General features: G+C 40.4%; 1 protein-coding gene across 1 annotated transcript in view; it reads left to right on the top strand.

The window, feature by feature from the left end:
- The window catches only part of CCDC88A (coiled-coil domain containing 88A), an 81,860-nt gene that overhangs the window by 48,783 nt on the left and 15,764 nt on the right, over positions 1–17,313 (top strand). The window contains exons 15-25 of the mRNA XM_005144011.3: positions 943–2,013; positions 2,772–2,899; positions 6,702–6,840; positions 7,450–7,626; positions 8,171–8,332; positions 10,472–10,749; positions 10,940–11,083; positions 12,169–12,355; positions 12,701–12,846; positions 13,426–13,518; positions 13,678–13,892. Coding sequence (XP_005144068.2) covers positions 943–2,013; positions 2,772–2,899; positions 6,702–6,840; positions 7,450–7,626; positions 8,171–8,332; positions 10,472–10,749; positions 10,940–11,083; positions 12,169–12,355; positions 12,701–12,846; positions 13,426–13,518; positions 13,678–13,892 — 2,740 coding nt within the window. The remainder of the gene's footprint in view (positions 1–942; positions 2,014–2,771; positions 2,900–6,701; positions 6,841–7,449; positions 7,627–8,170; positions 8,333–10,471; positions 10,750–10,939; positions 11,084–12,168; positions 12,356–12,700; positions 12,847–13,425; positions 13,519–13,677; positions 13,893–17,313) is intronic.

The following is a 17,313-nucleotide window of genomic DNA, read 5'->3' as shown; positions in this document are numbered from 1 at the left end:
AATATGAAAGAATAGTCTATAACTTTCTCAGGCTGTTTTTCAGACAAACCAGCACTTTTGCTTCTCTCCCAAGCAGGTGATTGTTGAAGCATCCTTTATGCTTTGTTATTAGTGTTTCTTTAAGTACTGGTCTAAACAGATTGCTGGATTTTGCCCTCAGTTGTTATATACCCAAATAGTTTCAAATGATCTGGAGTAACTGGAAGAATCAAGAAATACTGAAAATGAAGTTGTAAATGCTGCCTTTAACCTTGTAGTAGGTCTGGGAATATGTTACATAAGAAAGTAATTCAGTTCCAATAGGATTTACTTTCTCTAGAAGCTGTTGTGGAACAGCATGTCCAAGGGTTCTTTTTAACTCAAAACTTAATGGAACTTTGCTGTGTTTCTTCCCAAAGTCTTACTGTCTGTGATCAGGATGCCATTGTATCCCACAGTACTTTTTCCAGGTGAAATACAGACACTTTTGTGGCTCTCACACCTCCCTCCACGTCAAGTTTGGTTCAGAACCTGACTGCAGGTTTATTTTTTGTGGCCACACATCTCTGGGAAATTAGAGTTGAAGAAAAATAACCCATATCTGGTTAAACACAAGTGAAACTGAAATGATGCTGAGAAGCAGACTGAGCTTTGTTTTGCATTGTGATTGTGTTAGTTTGGTTTTATGTTATCTACTAATTTCCAAGAGGAAGAGACTTGAAGATTCACTTTGACTTATTCTGTTGTCAGGCCTGCAGCTGTGTACATACACAGTGTGTGTAATGCTTCAAATAAATACTTTCATTCAAGTAAATAGAGTAAAAGGATATTTCCTGTTTTAACTTAAAATGAAAGAGAAATATGATGGAATCTTTTAATCTTAGTATTTTTCAGTTTATATATGGAAATAATTACTTGTTGGCATGTTGCTCACTGAGGTTACTATTCTTCTACCCAAATTAGGTTAAACTACTAGAACAAGAGAATGAACACTTGAATCAAACTGTAGCTTCTCTAAGGCAACGCTCCCAAATCAGCGCTGAAGCCAGAATGAAAGAAATTGAAAAGGAAAATAAAATCCTTCACGAGTCCATTAAAGAAACCAGCAGTAAGTTAAATAAGATTGAATTTGAGAAAAAACAAGTCAGGAAAGAACTGGAGCACTATAAAGAGAAAGGAGAGAGAGCAGAAGAACTGGAGAATGAGCTGCATCATCTGGAGAAGGAAAATGAGCTACTACAGAAAAAAATCACTACCTTAAAAATCACTTGTGAGAAGATCGAGGCCTTAGAACAAGAAAACTCAGACCTGGAAATGGAAAACAGGAAACTGAAAAAGACTTTGGATAGCCTGAAAAACCTCACTTTTCAATTGGAATCCTTAGAAAAGGAGAACTCGCAGCTTGATGAGGAAAATCTAGAATTAAGAAGAACAATTGAATCCTTGAAGTGTACAAGCATTAAAGTGGCACAGTTACAATTGGAAAACAAGGAGCTGGAGAGTGAAAAGGAGCAACTTAAAAAAAGCCTGGAGCTCATGAAAGCCTCATTTAAGAAGACGGAACGCTTGGAAGTCAGCTACCAGGGCCTGGACACAGAAAACCAAAGGCTACAGAAAGCCCTTGAAAACAGCAATAAGAAGATTCAGCAATTAGAAAGTGAACTGCAGGATTTAGAGTCTGAAAATCAGACTCTGCAAAAGAACTTGGAAGAATTAAAGATCTCCAGTAAGCGCTTAGAGCAGTTGGAAAAGGAGAATAAGTTGTTAGAGCAAGAGACTTCTCAACTGGAAAAGGATAAGAAACAGCTAGAAAAGGAAAATAAGAGGCTTCGCCAACAAGCAGAAATCAAAGACAGTACTTTAGAAGAGAACAATGTAAAGATTAGTAACCTGGAAAGGGAAAATAAATCTCTATTTAAAGAAATAGTTGTATATAAAGAGTCGTGTGTGCGCCTGAAAGAACTAGAAAAAGAGAACAAGGAACTCGTGAAAAGAGCCACCATTGATAAGAAAACCCTTGTCACTTTACGAGAGGTAAAGAGAAATCAGTTACCATTCCTGGCATGACCTGTTTGATATGTGAAGAAATGATACCTGTGTGTTTGAAAAAGATCTTGTATTTTGTGGTTTCTATGCTTTAATCTGTATATTAATAGCATCCATAATGGGTACAGTAAGGAAAGTGTTAGACAATTGGAATTTATACAGTCATAATAATCAAATGGAATAATACAACCGTATTACACTTAATTCTGTAAGGTTGCTTGCAGATTGTCATGGAGCCTTTGTTAAATTAATGTTGTTCAGGTGCTTCATGTTAGTATTGGTTCTGGCTGAAACCTTTTCCCTTCACTGTAATGTTCAAAACCAAGTTTGAAAGGGAACTCCTAGAACAAGGAAGGGAGTGAACACATAGGGTGAAATCATGCTGTAGCTGCAGTGTGATGTCTGGTCTAGCTGATTTAGAAGGAGAGTTACCATTGAGTTATTCAGGTCTATAGTCACAAAAGACTCTTGCCTCAGCACTTAGATTGGATATAAGGAAGAAATTCTTTACTGTGAGGCTGGTGAGGCACTGGAATGGGTTGCCCAGGGAGGTTGTGAATGCTCCATCCCTGGCAGTGTTCAAGGCCAGGCTGGATGGAGCCTTGGGTGCCATGGTTTAGTGTGAGGTGTCCCTGCCCATGGCAGGGGGGTTGGAACTGGATGAGCTTAAGGTCCTTTCCAACCCTGACTATTCTATGATTCTATGATTTACATGGTAATTCTGACTGTACCTTTCTCTGTGCAAGGACTTGGTGAATGAGAAATTGAAGACTCAACAAATGAACAATGATTTAGAAAAACTGGCCCACGAACTTGAGAAAATAGGCTTAAACAAGGAGCGCCTCTTGCATGATGAGCAGAGCAGTGATGACAGGTGAGGATGTCAGGGCCTACCTGGAACAGGCAGAAATGAGGCTCGTTTTTACTCATAAAGTAGTTCTGCAGACTGGTTTTGTGCATACTGTGAGATTGTTTTTTAAGGCACATTAATAGACCCAAATTGGAAGTTGCTGTTCTCTGAAATAATAAGGTAGTTGATGTGCTTTTCCATTCAGCTGTCTCTGAAAGAGAGTTGCCACTTTTTGTCACCAAGAAATTTCTTGAAGTCTGTCAGTAGATAGAGCTAATGTATAATTAAAATGCTTTATGTTCGAGTTAGCAGCAGGAGCAGTAGCAGTAAGAGATAATAGAACCACAGTGGGCTTTTTCCTTCTTGACTGCTTGACTGATAGAAAGGGTTTTTACCCTTTGTCACACAATGGTTACCTTAAACTGTCTCACTCTTTCCTTCCACTATTTCCTTTAATTCTTCCTACCAAAAGGAAGCTGCTTTCCCAGTCAGACTGGTTGGGACGTATCCAATACTTCGTCTCCAGAACTTCATAGTGGCTCTATCACTCTGCCACACCTGCCATTATAAAGCAGCTGCTGTCCTGACATCTGTTTCTTCTGCTGTATGTTGTGTTCTGTCTTGTCCTGCAGGGATTTAGGGAGAACTTGTGACAGGAGAAAAGCAGACTAGCATGGGCTTCTAGCCAAGCTTTATTTCATGATGCTATTCAGTTGTGCTATTGAAGAAAAAAGAAAAGCTGCTGTCATGGTCTGTCATTATAACTGATTGTCATGAACATTTAGATTGATTTTGGGTCTTCTACATCAAAATATCTGTATCTATATCCCCCCCACCCAATCAAAATCAGTTTCTCTTTGTTGCTGCCAGTGCTCTGTAGCTGGTGTGGTGCCAGAATCCTGTATGAAGAATCTGTTACCACCTCTTGTTTTGTGCTTGTGTCTTCCATCCACCTTTATCAACTCACAGACCAGGAGTTCTTGTCAAGAAAAGTCCTCAGAACTTGACTAGTGAGATCTCTTCTGATTTAAGCATCGCTGTGTCACACAAATGTACCAGACAAAGAATTGTTGAGCTGAGTTGAAGCTTAAAGTGCTTGGATGAAGAAGTCCAGATTGAGCAAGTTTTTTCTAACCCACATTCTAGATGCCAAGTGGTTGGAGTAAGTGCTCCCATAAAGGGAGAGAATGTTGTTCTGTGAAGGTGCTTTTGTAGAGTATGCTACACGAAGAGATTTATGAGGCTACATCCCCTTTCCAGACAGCAGCATTTGTCCTTTGCTAGTGCTCCTACTCCTAAAGATCAGCTGTTGTAGGTTCACTTCTCATAGGTTAGTTGGTTTGTGACATTGGGCCATATAACACTGGTGTTTCCTTCACGTTCTACCGAATGATGTTACATTTGATCTATAAATTAGAATTTGGAAGAAAGTTTGGAGTTGCCTGTCTCTGGAATGGGGAGTTACATCCAGCTTTCAATAAATTATAATCCATAAATGAAATTTCAACATACTTCTGGCACGTGTCATGACCCGTTCCATTTCTTCCTTTGCTTCCATGTTAGCTGTGTGTGGGACTTACACAAGTAAGTTAATTTCCATTCCCTCCACAACCCTATACTTCTTTTCTAATGGGTATTCCTTTTGCAAGGAGCTCCTGCACCTTTTTTGCTGTGTATGTGCTAAGAGCACAGCTCAGGGGACAGGCTCAGGCGTTGCATACTGATGGACCTGCACTTGGCAAGTATCTACTGCTGCCATTAGATCTCCTGTAATGTGGTGCTGCTCAGATGCACTGCATAAGAACAGCTCATGCCTAAGACTTTGCAGATTGCCTTGCAGCAGGAGATAACCCCTGTATAGAGGGATGTTCATGGTGAACTGGATTGTCCAGCACTGACCATGTGAAAGCACCGCAAAAGCAGGTGGAATATTTGCTGGTTCATGGTATTTGGCCATCAGGCTGTTTGGGTGTGATGTGCCTGTTCAGGCTGATCCAAGGTGAGATGTGTGGGAAGCATTAGATATTGAAGCTTACCTGGAACACAGTTTAAAGCCTATCTTTGAGCTCAGGCTTGTGGCCACATTGTTTTAGATGTGAAGTGATTTGGGCTACGCCAGTTTTCAGCTTCTCAAACTTCATGTAGAGTTGGAGATTGTGAATGGGCAGTATTTGTTTTCAAAGTGGAAATATTGATTCAAGTTTTGTTCTGCCACTCTCCTGCCTTTCCATTATTCTCTACTTCCTCATTCATCCAAAAGGTACCTGGATTTATTTCCTTGTATTATTACATAGGTGAGGCATTAGCAATGATTTCATCACGTTCTTTATGGCCAAAATGAGTTCTCAGTGTATTTTTGGTCTGCCTCTCTCATGTTGCTGATGGGAATTAAAAATGCATAATTTCTCTCTTTTTGCTTGGAGAGAGCTGCTTGTGGTTTCTGTTGGATGTTCTTGGTAGCACTGCAGAGGTTTTCCTCTTGGGGCCTACTATGTCTGATGAGTTATCTTTGAAGTGTTTTCCATTTTCTCTTCCCCTTCTAATGGCTGTTGTCTTTAAGCAAACAGATTCATGGATGTTGACCCTGAATCTGAAATAGCCAAATCTCAATGGAGTTAGAAAATTCCTGCTATCTCTGATTATGAGGTGTTCAAAAGGAAACTGGATATTGGGTCTCTGCTGTTAGTCTTTTTCCTTCTTTGTTTTCTGTGTAATGTATAACTGAATATATGCTTCAGCTCAAGAAGATGAAACACTATCTGTTCTACTTGTCATAGACTGCCTACTGTTTCTTAAGTCTCTGAGAATTACTTGTCAGACCTTAAAATGTAGGATTCTCATCCTACTACATGATGCTACTGGACAGCTCTCGACTTATTAATCCTCTTACCATTGGTCTTCTGCTCCAGTTCCTGGCTAGATCTAATGCTCTTGTCCATTCAGGAGTCTTTTGCAGTCTATTCCTTTCACTAAGCTGATAGATTCTTCAGCAGTCAAGATTAAAAAGGGGGATCTTAGTGGTTTGCTTTATTTAATCCTACTGTGGGGAGAAGTGGGATGTTTTCCAGATTCTGAGCACATGTACAGAGCCTGAACTGCTTAAAAGTGATTAATGAGTGTGGCTTTTAGTGTTTTCTAAAAGGGAGATAACTATTCTAAAGGGATATATTCTAAATCTGACTGTTTCTCTCCCAGATATGTAATTAGGGGATTTTAGGTGCCCTAAAATATAAATATAGTAAAAAAATGGCAGCTTTACACATTGGGAGTGGTAACAGACTTAAAAATAGCAGCAGCTGGGCTGAGCAAGCAATTTGCACACTCATACATCAAATGAGTATGCACCTGCAAAGTGCTGCGTTCATCTCCTTCCCTGCTCCTCCCCTTTGAGCCAGCAGGAAATGGAAATTGATGAAAATCTTGCTCTCCAAATACTTCACATCCTAATTTAGTTCAGGTCCCCGCTGGATTCACTGGAGGGGAGCCAGAAAGAAGAGTGCTGTCATCACACATGTGCTAATGATCCAAAGGCAGAGCCCTGCTGCTGTGGCTCAATGGGGCTTTTTGTCTCTCTGATAGGTTTTAAAAGAAGGAAGGATTCAGAAATGGGTTTGACTGTCATGTTCTGCTGTTTTAAACATAGGACTTGCTCTCACTACTGAGATGTCTTCATGCTTTTGAATAGAGCAGCATCCAAGCAGTTTTGAATGTAGCTTTGAGGTTACTGTTTCAGAACAGTTTAGAATTGAACTATCTCAAATAATCCTTTAAAATACAGACCTTTGTGTGTGTGTGTGTGTGTGTGTGCGGTGTCATTGACCAGTAGGTACAAGCTTTTGGAGTCAAAACTAGAATCCACACTTAAGAAGTCTCTTGAAATAAAAGAAGAGAAGATTGCTGCTCTGGAGGCCCGTTTAGAAGAATCAACAAATCTAAACCAGCAGCTCCGTCAGGAACTTAAAACAGTAAGAGAATGATTTTGTTTTCAATCAGATTAAATTACTCCCAGTTATTGTTGTTTCTACCCTCAACCTTGTGTGGGACAACAGAAGGTGGGCACTGTTCAGGTGATGTAAAGCAGGACAAAGGCGTGCAGTGGTACAGGCCCAGTGTTGAAATCTCACGAGAAGTTGATGAGTTTGTTCATTGGTCATAGAATATGTCGGGTGGCTGAATAATCTGAGGTTGATTTGATTTGGGATGTCAGAAGCAGTCATTTTCAATTACGTGTTCTGATCTGAACATGCTATGAACAGCCCAAATGGGCTGGTTAAAAACTGAAATACAATCTCGTTTGTTGTAGGACCTTATAGTAAGTGGGGGATACAGCTGAAAGCACTGAGATAAAATAGAAAATAGAGGTATTTTTTCCTTTAGAAACTCATTAGGGTTAAGCTATCCATATCCATACATATCTTGTACATCATCTCCCCAGTCATATGCAAAAAGCAGATCTACCAACACAGTGATGTAGCACTTTCTGTTCTTTGAAAGATAGTATGCTCATGTAGTCATTTAGGATGTAGAAAATGGAAAAGGCTGAACCTAATGTAAGTTGTCCTAAATAATTTCAGGTGAAAAAGAACTATGAAGCTCTGAAGCAAAGACAAGAAGAGGAAAGGATGGTTCAGAGTTCTCCTCCGAGAAGTGGGGAAGAAAATCAGTCTGTCAATAAGTGGGAGAAGGAAAACCAGGAAACTACTAGAGAGTTATTGAAAGTAAAAGATAGATTAATTGAAGTGGAGAGGAATGTAAGATGTGTTTTAAATACTACTCTTGATTTTAGCTATTTATTGTGAGCTGTTCCAGTAATATAAATGAGAGGATTTTTAAGGAAATACACAATTTATCACCTACTTTATGATCCAAGCAGAATCTGAATATAGCTTGTGAAGCAGCTGGATTTTGCTGGATTCTGTTCTGGATTCTGCTGTAAAGCACTTGACCAGTATATAGAGGAAATGTGGAAACCTGAATTTACCCTTTTGAATCTGCAAATATCTCAAAATCCCTCTTATATGATCTTTATTTAAATGAGTCATGGAGATTTCTCTACTATTTCTCCGTAGGTACAATAGTAGTTACCTATTTGTTCAGTCTTAACCTGTAGTGATAATACTGCTGTGTTACACTGTTCTACAGGATGATTTACACACTGGAACAGAGCTGTAAATGTCTGTGAAGTCATGCTGCTTTGTTTGTTTAGAAGAAACAAACTCTAGTTTAAGTGTTAACTTCGGTTCAGTAAACAGCTTTGAACTCTCATTTTCATTATATTTCCTTTAATGTTCTAAGAATGCCACACTGCAGGCAGAGAAGCAAGCACTCAAGACACAATTAAAGCAGCTTGAGACACAGAACAGCAATCTGCAGGCTCAGATTCTTGCACTTCAGAGACAGACTGTTTCTCTACAGGAGCAAAATACAACTCTACAAACTCAGAATGCCAAACTGCAGGTAATATTTTCCTGGTTTGCTTTCAAAACTGAAATGAATGCAGAGGGTTTTTTCACATGAAAGCATTAAAAGCTAATGGCAATAAAGGATTTAAAGTCACATTTTGCTTCTGGTATCGACATGGGAAAGAAAAGGATGTGCCACTACAAGCAGTCAATATTTTGCTTGCTGTTGAATAACAACATCTCTGGAAGTCGGTTTTAATCCTTCATGTTTGTCCAATTTAAACTCCTAACTTTATCTTTGGAGTGGAGAAAATTCTCTTATCCAGTCTAAGATATTTTTCTGTTTATATTTCTTTTTTACTTCTAAACTAGGTCAGGGTAATAAGGTGTCCAAAGAGACCCATAAAAACACTCAAGTGTGTGAAGATTGAATTCATATAATTCAGAGGCAGAGAAATGAGTGACCACGGGCATTACAAAAGTGGTTGCCCAAGTCTTGCAGCTCTTAGAGCCAAAATTCAGATGTCATTCTTTGTACTTTCAGAGGGTTATTAAATGCATAGCTTGTTTTCCTCTGATAAATGAAATATTCTTGTTAATAGATGTGATGCTTTTTGGAGCTCTGAGAATGAAAACTACTTAGAGAGGGAATGCAAAGTCCACAAATCAGCAGAAATAGGAAACAGTGTCAGGAATGATGGAGGGTGGATGGAAGTCCAGGAGTGAAGGAGTCTTTAAAGGAGTAAACAGTAATAAGTAATGCAGTTTGTGGACGTCTCCAGTTATCCTCCTGCCTGTTTCTGGAGAGCAGGATGTGGTTGTACCACAGATGCACTTTCCATCTACCACGATGAAATCTGATTAGTGCACTCCCTTTTGTGGCTGGCAAGGCCAGGAATGGAACAGGACAGCGGTGCACGCACTGTGTCCTGTCTAGTCATTAAAAACTAGTGGATGTGGGCATGGAAATGCATCATTTTAAACAGATGAGGACATTTCTCTGGGATTCAGAACTCTTTGAGGGTTTTGTAATACCATTTGTCAAAAGAAATAGCTACATGGTTCCTTTTTGTCATGAATTGCACAACAGCACAGGCCTTTCCTATTGGATAAACCTGGAGAATGAATTAACTGCAGGTATTGCAAGTATTGAGGCAGTGAGTTGGGAGAAGGAAGCATTTTTAGCCTTTAATTTAAATTAAATAGTTTTGTGGTGAGCTTCACCAAGCGATGTAATTTCTGTTGCTGGGAGTGACTGGGTGATGTTACACCCAACAGGCAGAGAAAGGGAGTTCTTTTCTTCCTCAGATGCAGCTATTTTTGCTCATAGCTTCAGGCAAGTTGCAAGACAACTGTCCATCAACTCTGAGTCAAAATGAAAGGTGAAATATGTTCATGAAGATAAAGAGTGATTTAACTATTAGCTAAATCTGAGGTGCAGACTGAGCTGCTCTACATGGGCTATGTCAGCACTGTCCTTATGCAACTGTAATTCTACTGTTCCTTCCAGTTCCCGTAAGGAGCATAGAAGAGAAAAGATGTCTTAAGGGACAACTGGGAATTCTGAGCTACATCAAGCTCGGGCTTCAGTCTGGGAAGTTTCAGCAGCATACACATGCCATCAGACATTACTTCATTTCCAGTGAAAGGTTCAGCTTTCTCATCTGTACCAAAGAATGCCGCAGTTCCAACAGAAAGGGATTTGTTCCTTAGTAACAGCGTGCACTGGAGTGATAGATTTTGGGGTTTTTTCCTTAATAGATACCCTGAGGGCATTAGAAGCCTCAGTAGTTTGTGTTTTTCATCTCTTGAATAGGAAAGAGAAGGAATCTAGCCATTTTACATGGTGACCAAGTGACATTACTGCTGTTGGAAGAGAACCAGGAATGGCAGTTCCTCAGTAAAACAAATATGGGTGGTTCGTTCCAGGTGCTATTGTTTTATTTCCCTTACTCTGTTAAATGAATGCTACTGTTTGAAGTGTCATTGTAAAGAATATGTGAGTACAATAAGCACTTTAACAGATCTTTGAAGGTAAATAATAATGTGATATCCTCCCCACCATGTCTAACTTAGAAGGTTGCTAAGATGCTAAGGATCAAACTCAAGAAATCTCTCAATAGGAGGAGATAGACAAAGATAATCCAGTCTGTGGAATTAACTTGCAACTCTTGTCAAATGTCTCTGACTGCAGGTTGAAAATTCCACCCTAAACTCTCAAAGCACATCTCTTATGAACCAGAATGCACAGCTGCTGATCCAGCAGTCGGCTTTAGAAACTGAGAACGAATGTGTGCTCAAGGAGCGCGAGGATCTGAAGTCGCTGTATGATTCACTTCTCAAAGACCATGAGAAACTGGAGCAGCTGCACGAGCGCCAGGCTTCTGAGTACGAATCTCTGATTGCCAAGCATGGGAGCCTGAAATCTGCACACAAAAACCTGGAGGTGGAGCATAAGGACTTGGAAGATAGGTAAATACTAATGGGTGTAAGTGAAATGAGAGTCTGCAACTCCGGAGGAAAAGCCACTGTATAACTAGTATGAATCAAATTAGTATTAAATGCAACATTAGGATCTTTAAACTTTGAAACTTTTCCCCAAAATTCCATATTTTCTTGTCATTCCACAAAAAAGTGACTTAAAGATTAATTTTGTTTGCAGGTACAACCAGTTGCTGAAACAGAAAGTGCAGCTGGAAGAACTGGAGAAGGTACTCAAGGTAGAACAGGAGAAGATGCTGCAGCAAAATGAAAAGCATGAAACTGTAGCAGCAGAGTATAAAAAGCTCCGTGATGAAAATGAAAGGTAAAGCAGAAGTCACATATAGAGTGGTGCATATAGAATATATTACACATAAAATAATACACATATTCAGATACAGCATATGTGTATTGGCAGAGCTCTGAGCACTTGCTAGTACATTCTAAACAAGTGTTGTATCCTCTCATGTTTCTTAATACCTGATGCTGCAATTGAGGACATTTACAATTCACACCTTGCAGCAGCTCCTCTTGTTGGTCTGTGATATTCTTTTTAGAATAGGAAGAAATCAAACTCAAGCCCACAAAATGTAACTATTGTATCCTGAGGATACTGAATTCCACATACTATCTTCAGGAATGGCAGGCCAAGCACGATGCAGCATGGTTGTGAGCTGTAGAGGGAGCAAATCACTCCCCATATGTTGCTTAAGGGACAAGATAATTGAGGTTAATACCAGTAGGAGTAGAAGCATAGTGGGTGGCGAAGCCCTGCTTGACCCCTGCAACTGAGATATGGCTTGCCATAAGTACTCAGGTTTAATAGTAGTATTTACATAGCATGATACTTCCCCCCTCAAGCAGAGGTATTAAGGTTTGTTCATCTGGCAAAGAGGCTCACAATTAAATGCCTCCTACCTTTGGTGTTGTGTGAGGAGGATTAGTAGGGGCTGGAGGTTGTTTTTAGAAGGGGATGTGGCCAGGCCCAGCAGGGACAGAGGGAGCCCAGAATCAATGTATGAACATCCATCATTGCCAGAGTTTGGATTGTTCCTATTAATTACTGGTTTGTGTTGGGAAGAAATTCTAGCTTGTTTGTAAGATTCTTGTATTTTGAAAAGTGGGATCTTAAAACCAGTTGTGATGTCTGCATGTAGGAATCCTGCTTTATTTTTACCCATACAGAGAACCCAGAGTGGTTGGCTTAAAGGCAGAATGCATCCCTAGGAAAGTTAGACTCAGATGACTTACCTCCAGTGTGTGACAGCAAGAAACGGTTATATGGGTACTATGGAGTAGCAGAGAGCTAATCCATGCAAGAGAGAAGTGTCATTACCCACATTCCTTCTGATACATGAGTACTCTTCCCTCTATCTGCATGTATTCCTTTCTGATGTCTTTGAATTCCAGGCTTACTCACACCTACAGTCAGCTCTTGAGAGACAACGAAGTGCTCCAAACTGATCATAAGAATTTGAAAACACTATTGAACAATTCCAAACTAGAGCAAACACGATTAGAAGCTGAGTTTTCCAAGCTCAAAGAACAGTACCAGCAACTGGATATTACATCCACAAAGCTAAATAATCAGTGTGAGGTATGTGGGAATTATGCTATTTATCATGACTGATATCACTGTAATATTCATATAAATGTATTTTTAGATTCAGAGAAACCTTATGTAGTGCTTGAGAATTAATCACTGGGTTTATAGATAATGAAGTGGGTCTGAAGACATTAATTCGCCTGTTGTGCAGGCAATACAAAAACTGGGGCTCGTGTTAGGTAAACTGATTTAAGTTATTTAAAGCATCAAAGAGGCTTTTATCAGTTGAGTCATGATATAGTTTTCTGTTTTGAGTCAGTTTTCTTGGTAATCTCATTCTCTGTGTGTAGATATGCTCACATATATATGTATGTACCATTTCATGTATTTTAACAGCTGCTTAGCCAGCTTAAAGGAAATCTGGAGGAGGAAAACAGACATCTACTAGATCAAATTCAGACATTAATGCTACAGAATAGAACATTACTTGAGCAGAATATGGAAAGCAAGGATCTCTTCCATGTAGAGCAAAGGCAGTACATGTGAGTCTTTAAAACAATGAAATTGTTGTCTTTAGGGCAGTTACTGTAATACTTCTTTAAAGCTTCTGTTTCATATAGAAATCAGCATTCTGTAATGTGCTACTTCTGAAATATTTCTCTTTTTAAAGACATATGTAAATTATATATGAAAAGCAGATAAACTACAAACACATTTCTGGTTCTGGAGGCTCAGTGCAACTGTGTTCATTGCTGATGATGCAAATGAGGACTAAATATGTTATTCCTCATTCTGCTGCAGGCAAAGTTTCTGGGTTGATTTAAATTTGAGAGGAAAAGTGCATGACTAAATGATTCTATTATAGCCTCTGTGCACTTTCTTATTATTCAAAAAAGGGGAAAGTTGTGTTGTGTAATAAAAGCAAATGGATATTTTTCAAGTTTATATCATAACATTAAATGGAAGCCTTGGTTTGCTGTATCTTTCCTGAGTTTTCAGTAAGAAACATGTCTTATACAAGAATTCCTCATAAGTGACAACTCTGAGAGAACAGCTATCTAAAGGAACGTGCTACTCACACGTTATACATGCATTTTTGAATCATTGATTTCTGTTAACAGTGACAAGCTGAATGAGTTACGGCGACAGAAGGAGAAATTGGAGGAGAAGATAATGGATCAATATAAATTTTATGAGCCATCTCCACCAAGAAGGTACTGATGAGCATGATCTAAGCACAGCTCTAAGCCAGATCTCTTTAGACTTCAGGGGAGCAGAATCATGTCTGTGTTCTTGCTTACAAAGCAGGAAAGGTTTGGAGGTATGAGTGATGTAGCATTAATGCCATCGATCTGCTGTGTCATTGGTAACAGAAGGGGCAACTGGATCACTCTGAAAATGAGGAAGCTGATAAAGTCCAAGAAGGACGTTAACAGAGAGCGCCTCAAGTCCATGACTCTTACACCCACCCGCTCAGAGTCCAGTGAGGGCTTCCTGCAGCTGCCCCACCAGGACAGTCAGGATAGCTCCTCTGTGGGCTCCAACTCTCTGGAAGATGGGCAGACCTTGGGCACCAAAAAGAGTAGCAGTGAGTACTGCAAAACATTTGTTTTCCTATTAATAATCCTTGGCTCAATGTCTTCTTGATGTGATTAGAAGTTAAGAGGTGCTGGAAAAGGCTCTGTGTTTTGGAGGATTTAAGTCTTTACAAGTGAAGCCTGAATTCATTTATTAATGACAGGTTTATACCAACTTCTTGCAAACTCCTAGAGTGTTTGGGCAGGAACTAGTTCTTAGCATATCTTCAGCTCTAAATACTAAAATGCATTTACAGTGCTGGGATAAGCTGAAGCAGGCTCTGTTCCTGGGTCAGGCAAGCAGAATCCTGGATAGAACGTCCAATGCCACCACTAGAACCCTTTTCTGTTTGTCCCTCTTGTCCCAGCATGAACCTTTCCCCTTGCCTTGGAAGTGCTTTCCAAGCTGTGGCTGTGCTACCATCCTTTAGCTGCCAAATAGGAAGTGTTTCTCCAGCATCTCACAAAGCCAGTGATGAAGAACTTTTATACTATTTGAACAGGCAATAGGGAGAGGTAATTTAGAGACAACCTGTTAAGAAGCCTAAAGATCGGAGTTAAGGGCTGAGGGAGACTGAGGAAGATCACAGAGGTGTGGATAGATCCAATATTCCAGACACAATTTGCTCTCCTTGCAAGAGCTCAACAGCCGTCACATTGGGATGCCCATTGTAAAAGGCCACATCCTGTGCAATGTGTCCATTTATTATCTATATTTTCTGTAATCCACTCGTGACATGACTCATAAACTGCCCAGTTTCTCACAACTTGAGCAATTAATATTGCAGCCACATTATCAGGTTGCAATGATTCCCTTTAATAGTTACGCACCAAAAGCATTTTGGCTGTGCATGTAAAAGCATCAGGCTATGTGTGTGTTAACAGTCACTTTTGCAATGCTTTCATAAATGTGATGTCTTGGGTTTCAGAAGACAGCAGATTGCTATCCTGGCTTCTGTGCCAGCTCCGAATTTGCTGTGTTAGAAATGATTGAAGCCATGATGATGCATTTTTTCTTCTGTACTTCTTGCAGAAGCTTAGTCAAAGCTAAAACCACCTAAACCCACTATGTCAGGGGAGCTTAAAATCCAATTTGTGAGTATTTTTTTAATAACTGAAGAAAATAGTAAGTTTGAGGTTACATTTGACCACTTTCTTGCTAACTTGGCTTTTTTCAGTGAGGGTTTGTTAAGGTTCAAACCAGGTACTTTGGAATTGAAATGAGCAACTGTTGCTTTTACATCTCAACTGAAGTCTTGTGGAACTCGGGAGTGGCTGAAGCTGCAGTGGATGTGTTTGCAAGTGTGTTAGTTTGAATCCAGAGTGTGCATGCTTTGGTTCAGACCATCCACATCCGTGTCAGTGATTTCATGTTCTGGAAGGGCTCTTGTGTGTGATGGTTTTCTCTGCATGATACTTGGGACCTTGTAGTGTGCAGTTACCTCCTGATGGAGCCACGGTTGAAGTTACCATGGCTGAGCCTCAAAGAGGTTTGAAGTTGTTCAGACCTCATTGATTTCTGCTCCATGGACTTTGTTCATGTTTTCCCCTTCATCCCAGTGTATTTATCCACACACACACTGGAAGGGCTGATCTAATCCTGGATCCCAACCTTCCTCCATTACACATCACCATGGAAACCACAGCTTTTGATAGAATTTGAAGGACTGATGTGCCAATTCAGTGCTGACAGTTTGCATCTCACAAAGCAGGAGAGTATCTTGGTGTGAAGTACCAGTAACAGTGCACATTTTGCAGTCTGTTTCTCCTGCTTTAAGAACAACTGTAAATCCCCAATACCAGGACACTGTGGCTTTCTTTAAGTGGCTTGGCAGTAGCAGCTTCCACTGAATGAAGCTACAAGAAAGAGAAAACCTCTGAGTTGCTGCCTGTCCACACATGTGCTCAGGTATTGCAGCTTTCTACACTGGTTGAGGGCAGTTTTGGGTATGGGAAGAGACAGGCTCTGTTGCACCCTGCTCCCCTGTGTCTGGGAATGGAGATGGTTCTATGGGAAGGCAGCTAACATTCCCCATATGGCACACATCACAGGTATTCTCCAAAGGCAGAGGACAGAGTAGCTGATGTGAAGTGAGGTGTGTAGGTTTCCTACCTCATATCCCCTGTCACAGAAAGGAGGAGATCCTGACTCCAAACTGAGCTATCCTGCTACTACCACTGCTGATAGATAGGTTCTCTGGGTGAGATCTGTGGATTGTCTGCTTTGGAAGCTGGGGATGGAAGCTGCTTTCCTGCTACAGGACACTTCCTGCTGCAGATGTTTTCAAGACACCTTGAAACACTCCTCTTACAGAGACAGGTGATCTTGGAGCAACAATCAGGTTACCCTGTTCTGCAGAGACAACAGCACCTGAGGTCTCAGAGTGCTTGAGGTCCTTTAGGTCTTGAGGTGCTCTGGGAGGACACATTGTGTTATAGTGGAAGTAGTAGTATATTGAGCTCCATTTTCTACTACCAAAGCATTCAGAAGATGCCTGCCTAGCATTTTCTTGTGGCATGAACAGAGGATTTTAATACTGTCCATGCAGATTCCCCCAGAGTATTTCTGGCAAACAGCAGGAACATTACAAAATGGGAGGTTTCCTGATGAGTGGAGGGATTCTGCAGTGCTCATCATTCATTCTCAGCTCAGGAAGCAAGAACATGTTCCTAGAATACTGAAAAGAGGAAGAAAAGCTGATGAACTGGCATTTTTTGAGTAGCTGCTATGACAAATACAGTCTTTCTGGCATCCTGGCTTTAAAGCCTGGTGGAATAAAGGTGTAAAGAGCTCAAGGTGCCTAAGCTAGATTGTGGTGCCTGTTTGTTCCTGCTGTAGCTTGGCCATTCCAGTGGTTTTGTGCAGGATGCTTCTTTAGTTGTATCCTCTGCAGAATTCCCTTAGGTAACTGCTCCATTCCAGGAGGCTGCATTTTGCCAGGGGGCAGGTTTTGATGGATGATTTCCAGGACATCGATTGTTGCAGTGGAATTTTCTCCTTGGTGCAGTTGCTCAGAGCCATAGATCAATACTCTGGGAGGTTTCTGTGTTAATGAACAAGAATCTCAGGTGACTTCAGTGATTCTTGGGCATCCTTTTGTGCTTTTTAGTAAGGTTTGGGTGGTTATTTTTAATGAAGAGGGATCAGATATCTCTAAAGTATTATAGAGTGATGGGGGGGTTGTCTGTAAAGGGTTAGAAGGCACAAAAGAATCACATTTCACCATGATGGCAAAAAGTAGAGCAGGATTGCCTCTTTGGTTTGATGGGATTAATGCTAAACCTGACTATTTACCTGTTAGAAAACTAGTCTGATGCTGTGCCTCATGCCCCTTTGGCAGGGTTCTATATACTATTAGATACACAACACACATCTCCTTTGTGGCAGGTTCAGCAGTGCCTCTGCTGTTTATGAGCCAGGCAGCATCCATG

This window comes from Melopsittacus undulatus, chromosome 3, assembly GCF_012275295.1.
Source record: "Melopsittacus undulatus isolate bMelUnd1 chromosome 3, bMelUnd1.mat.Z, whole genome shotgun sequence".
Lineage (NCBI taxonomy): Eukaryota > Metazoa > Chordata > Aves > Psittaciformes > Psittaculidae > Melopsittacus > Melopsittacus undulatus.
The sequence above is the reverse complement of the archived record's forward strand: the minus strand, read 5'-3'. Positions and strand labels throughout refer to the sequence as shown.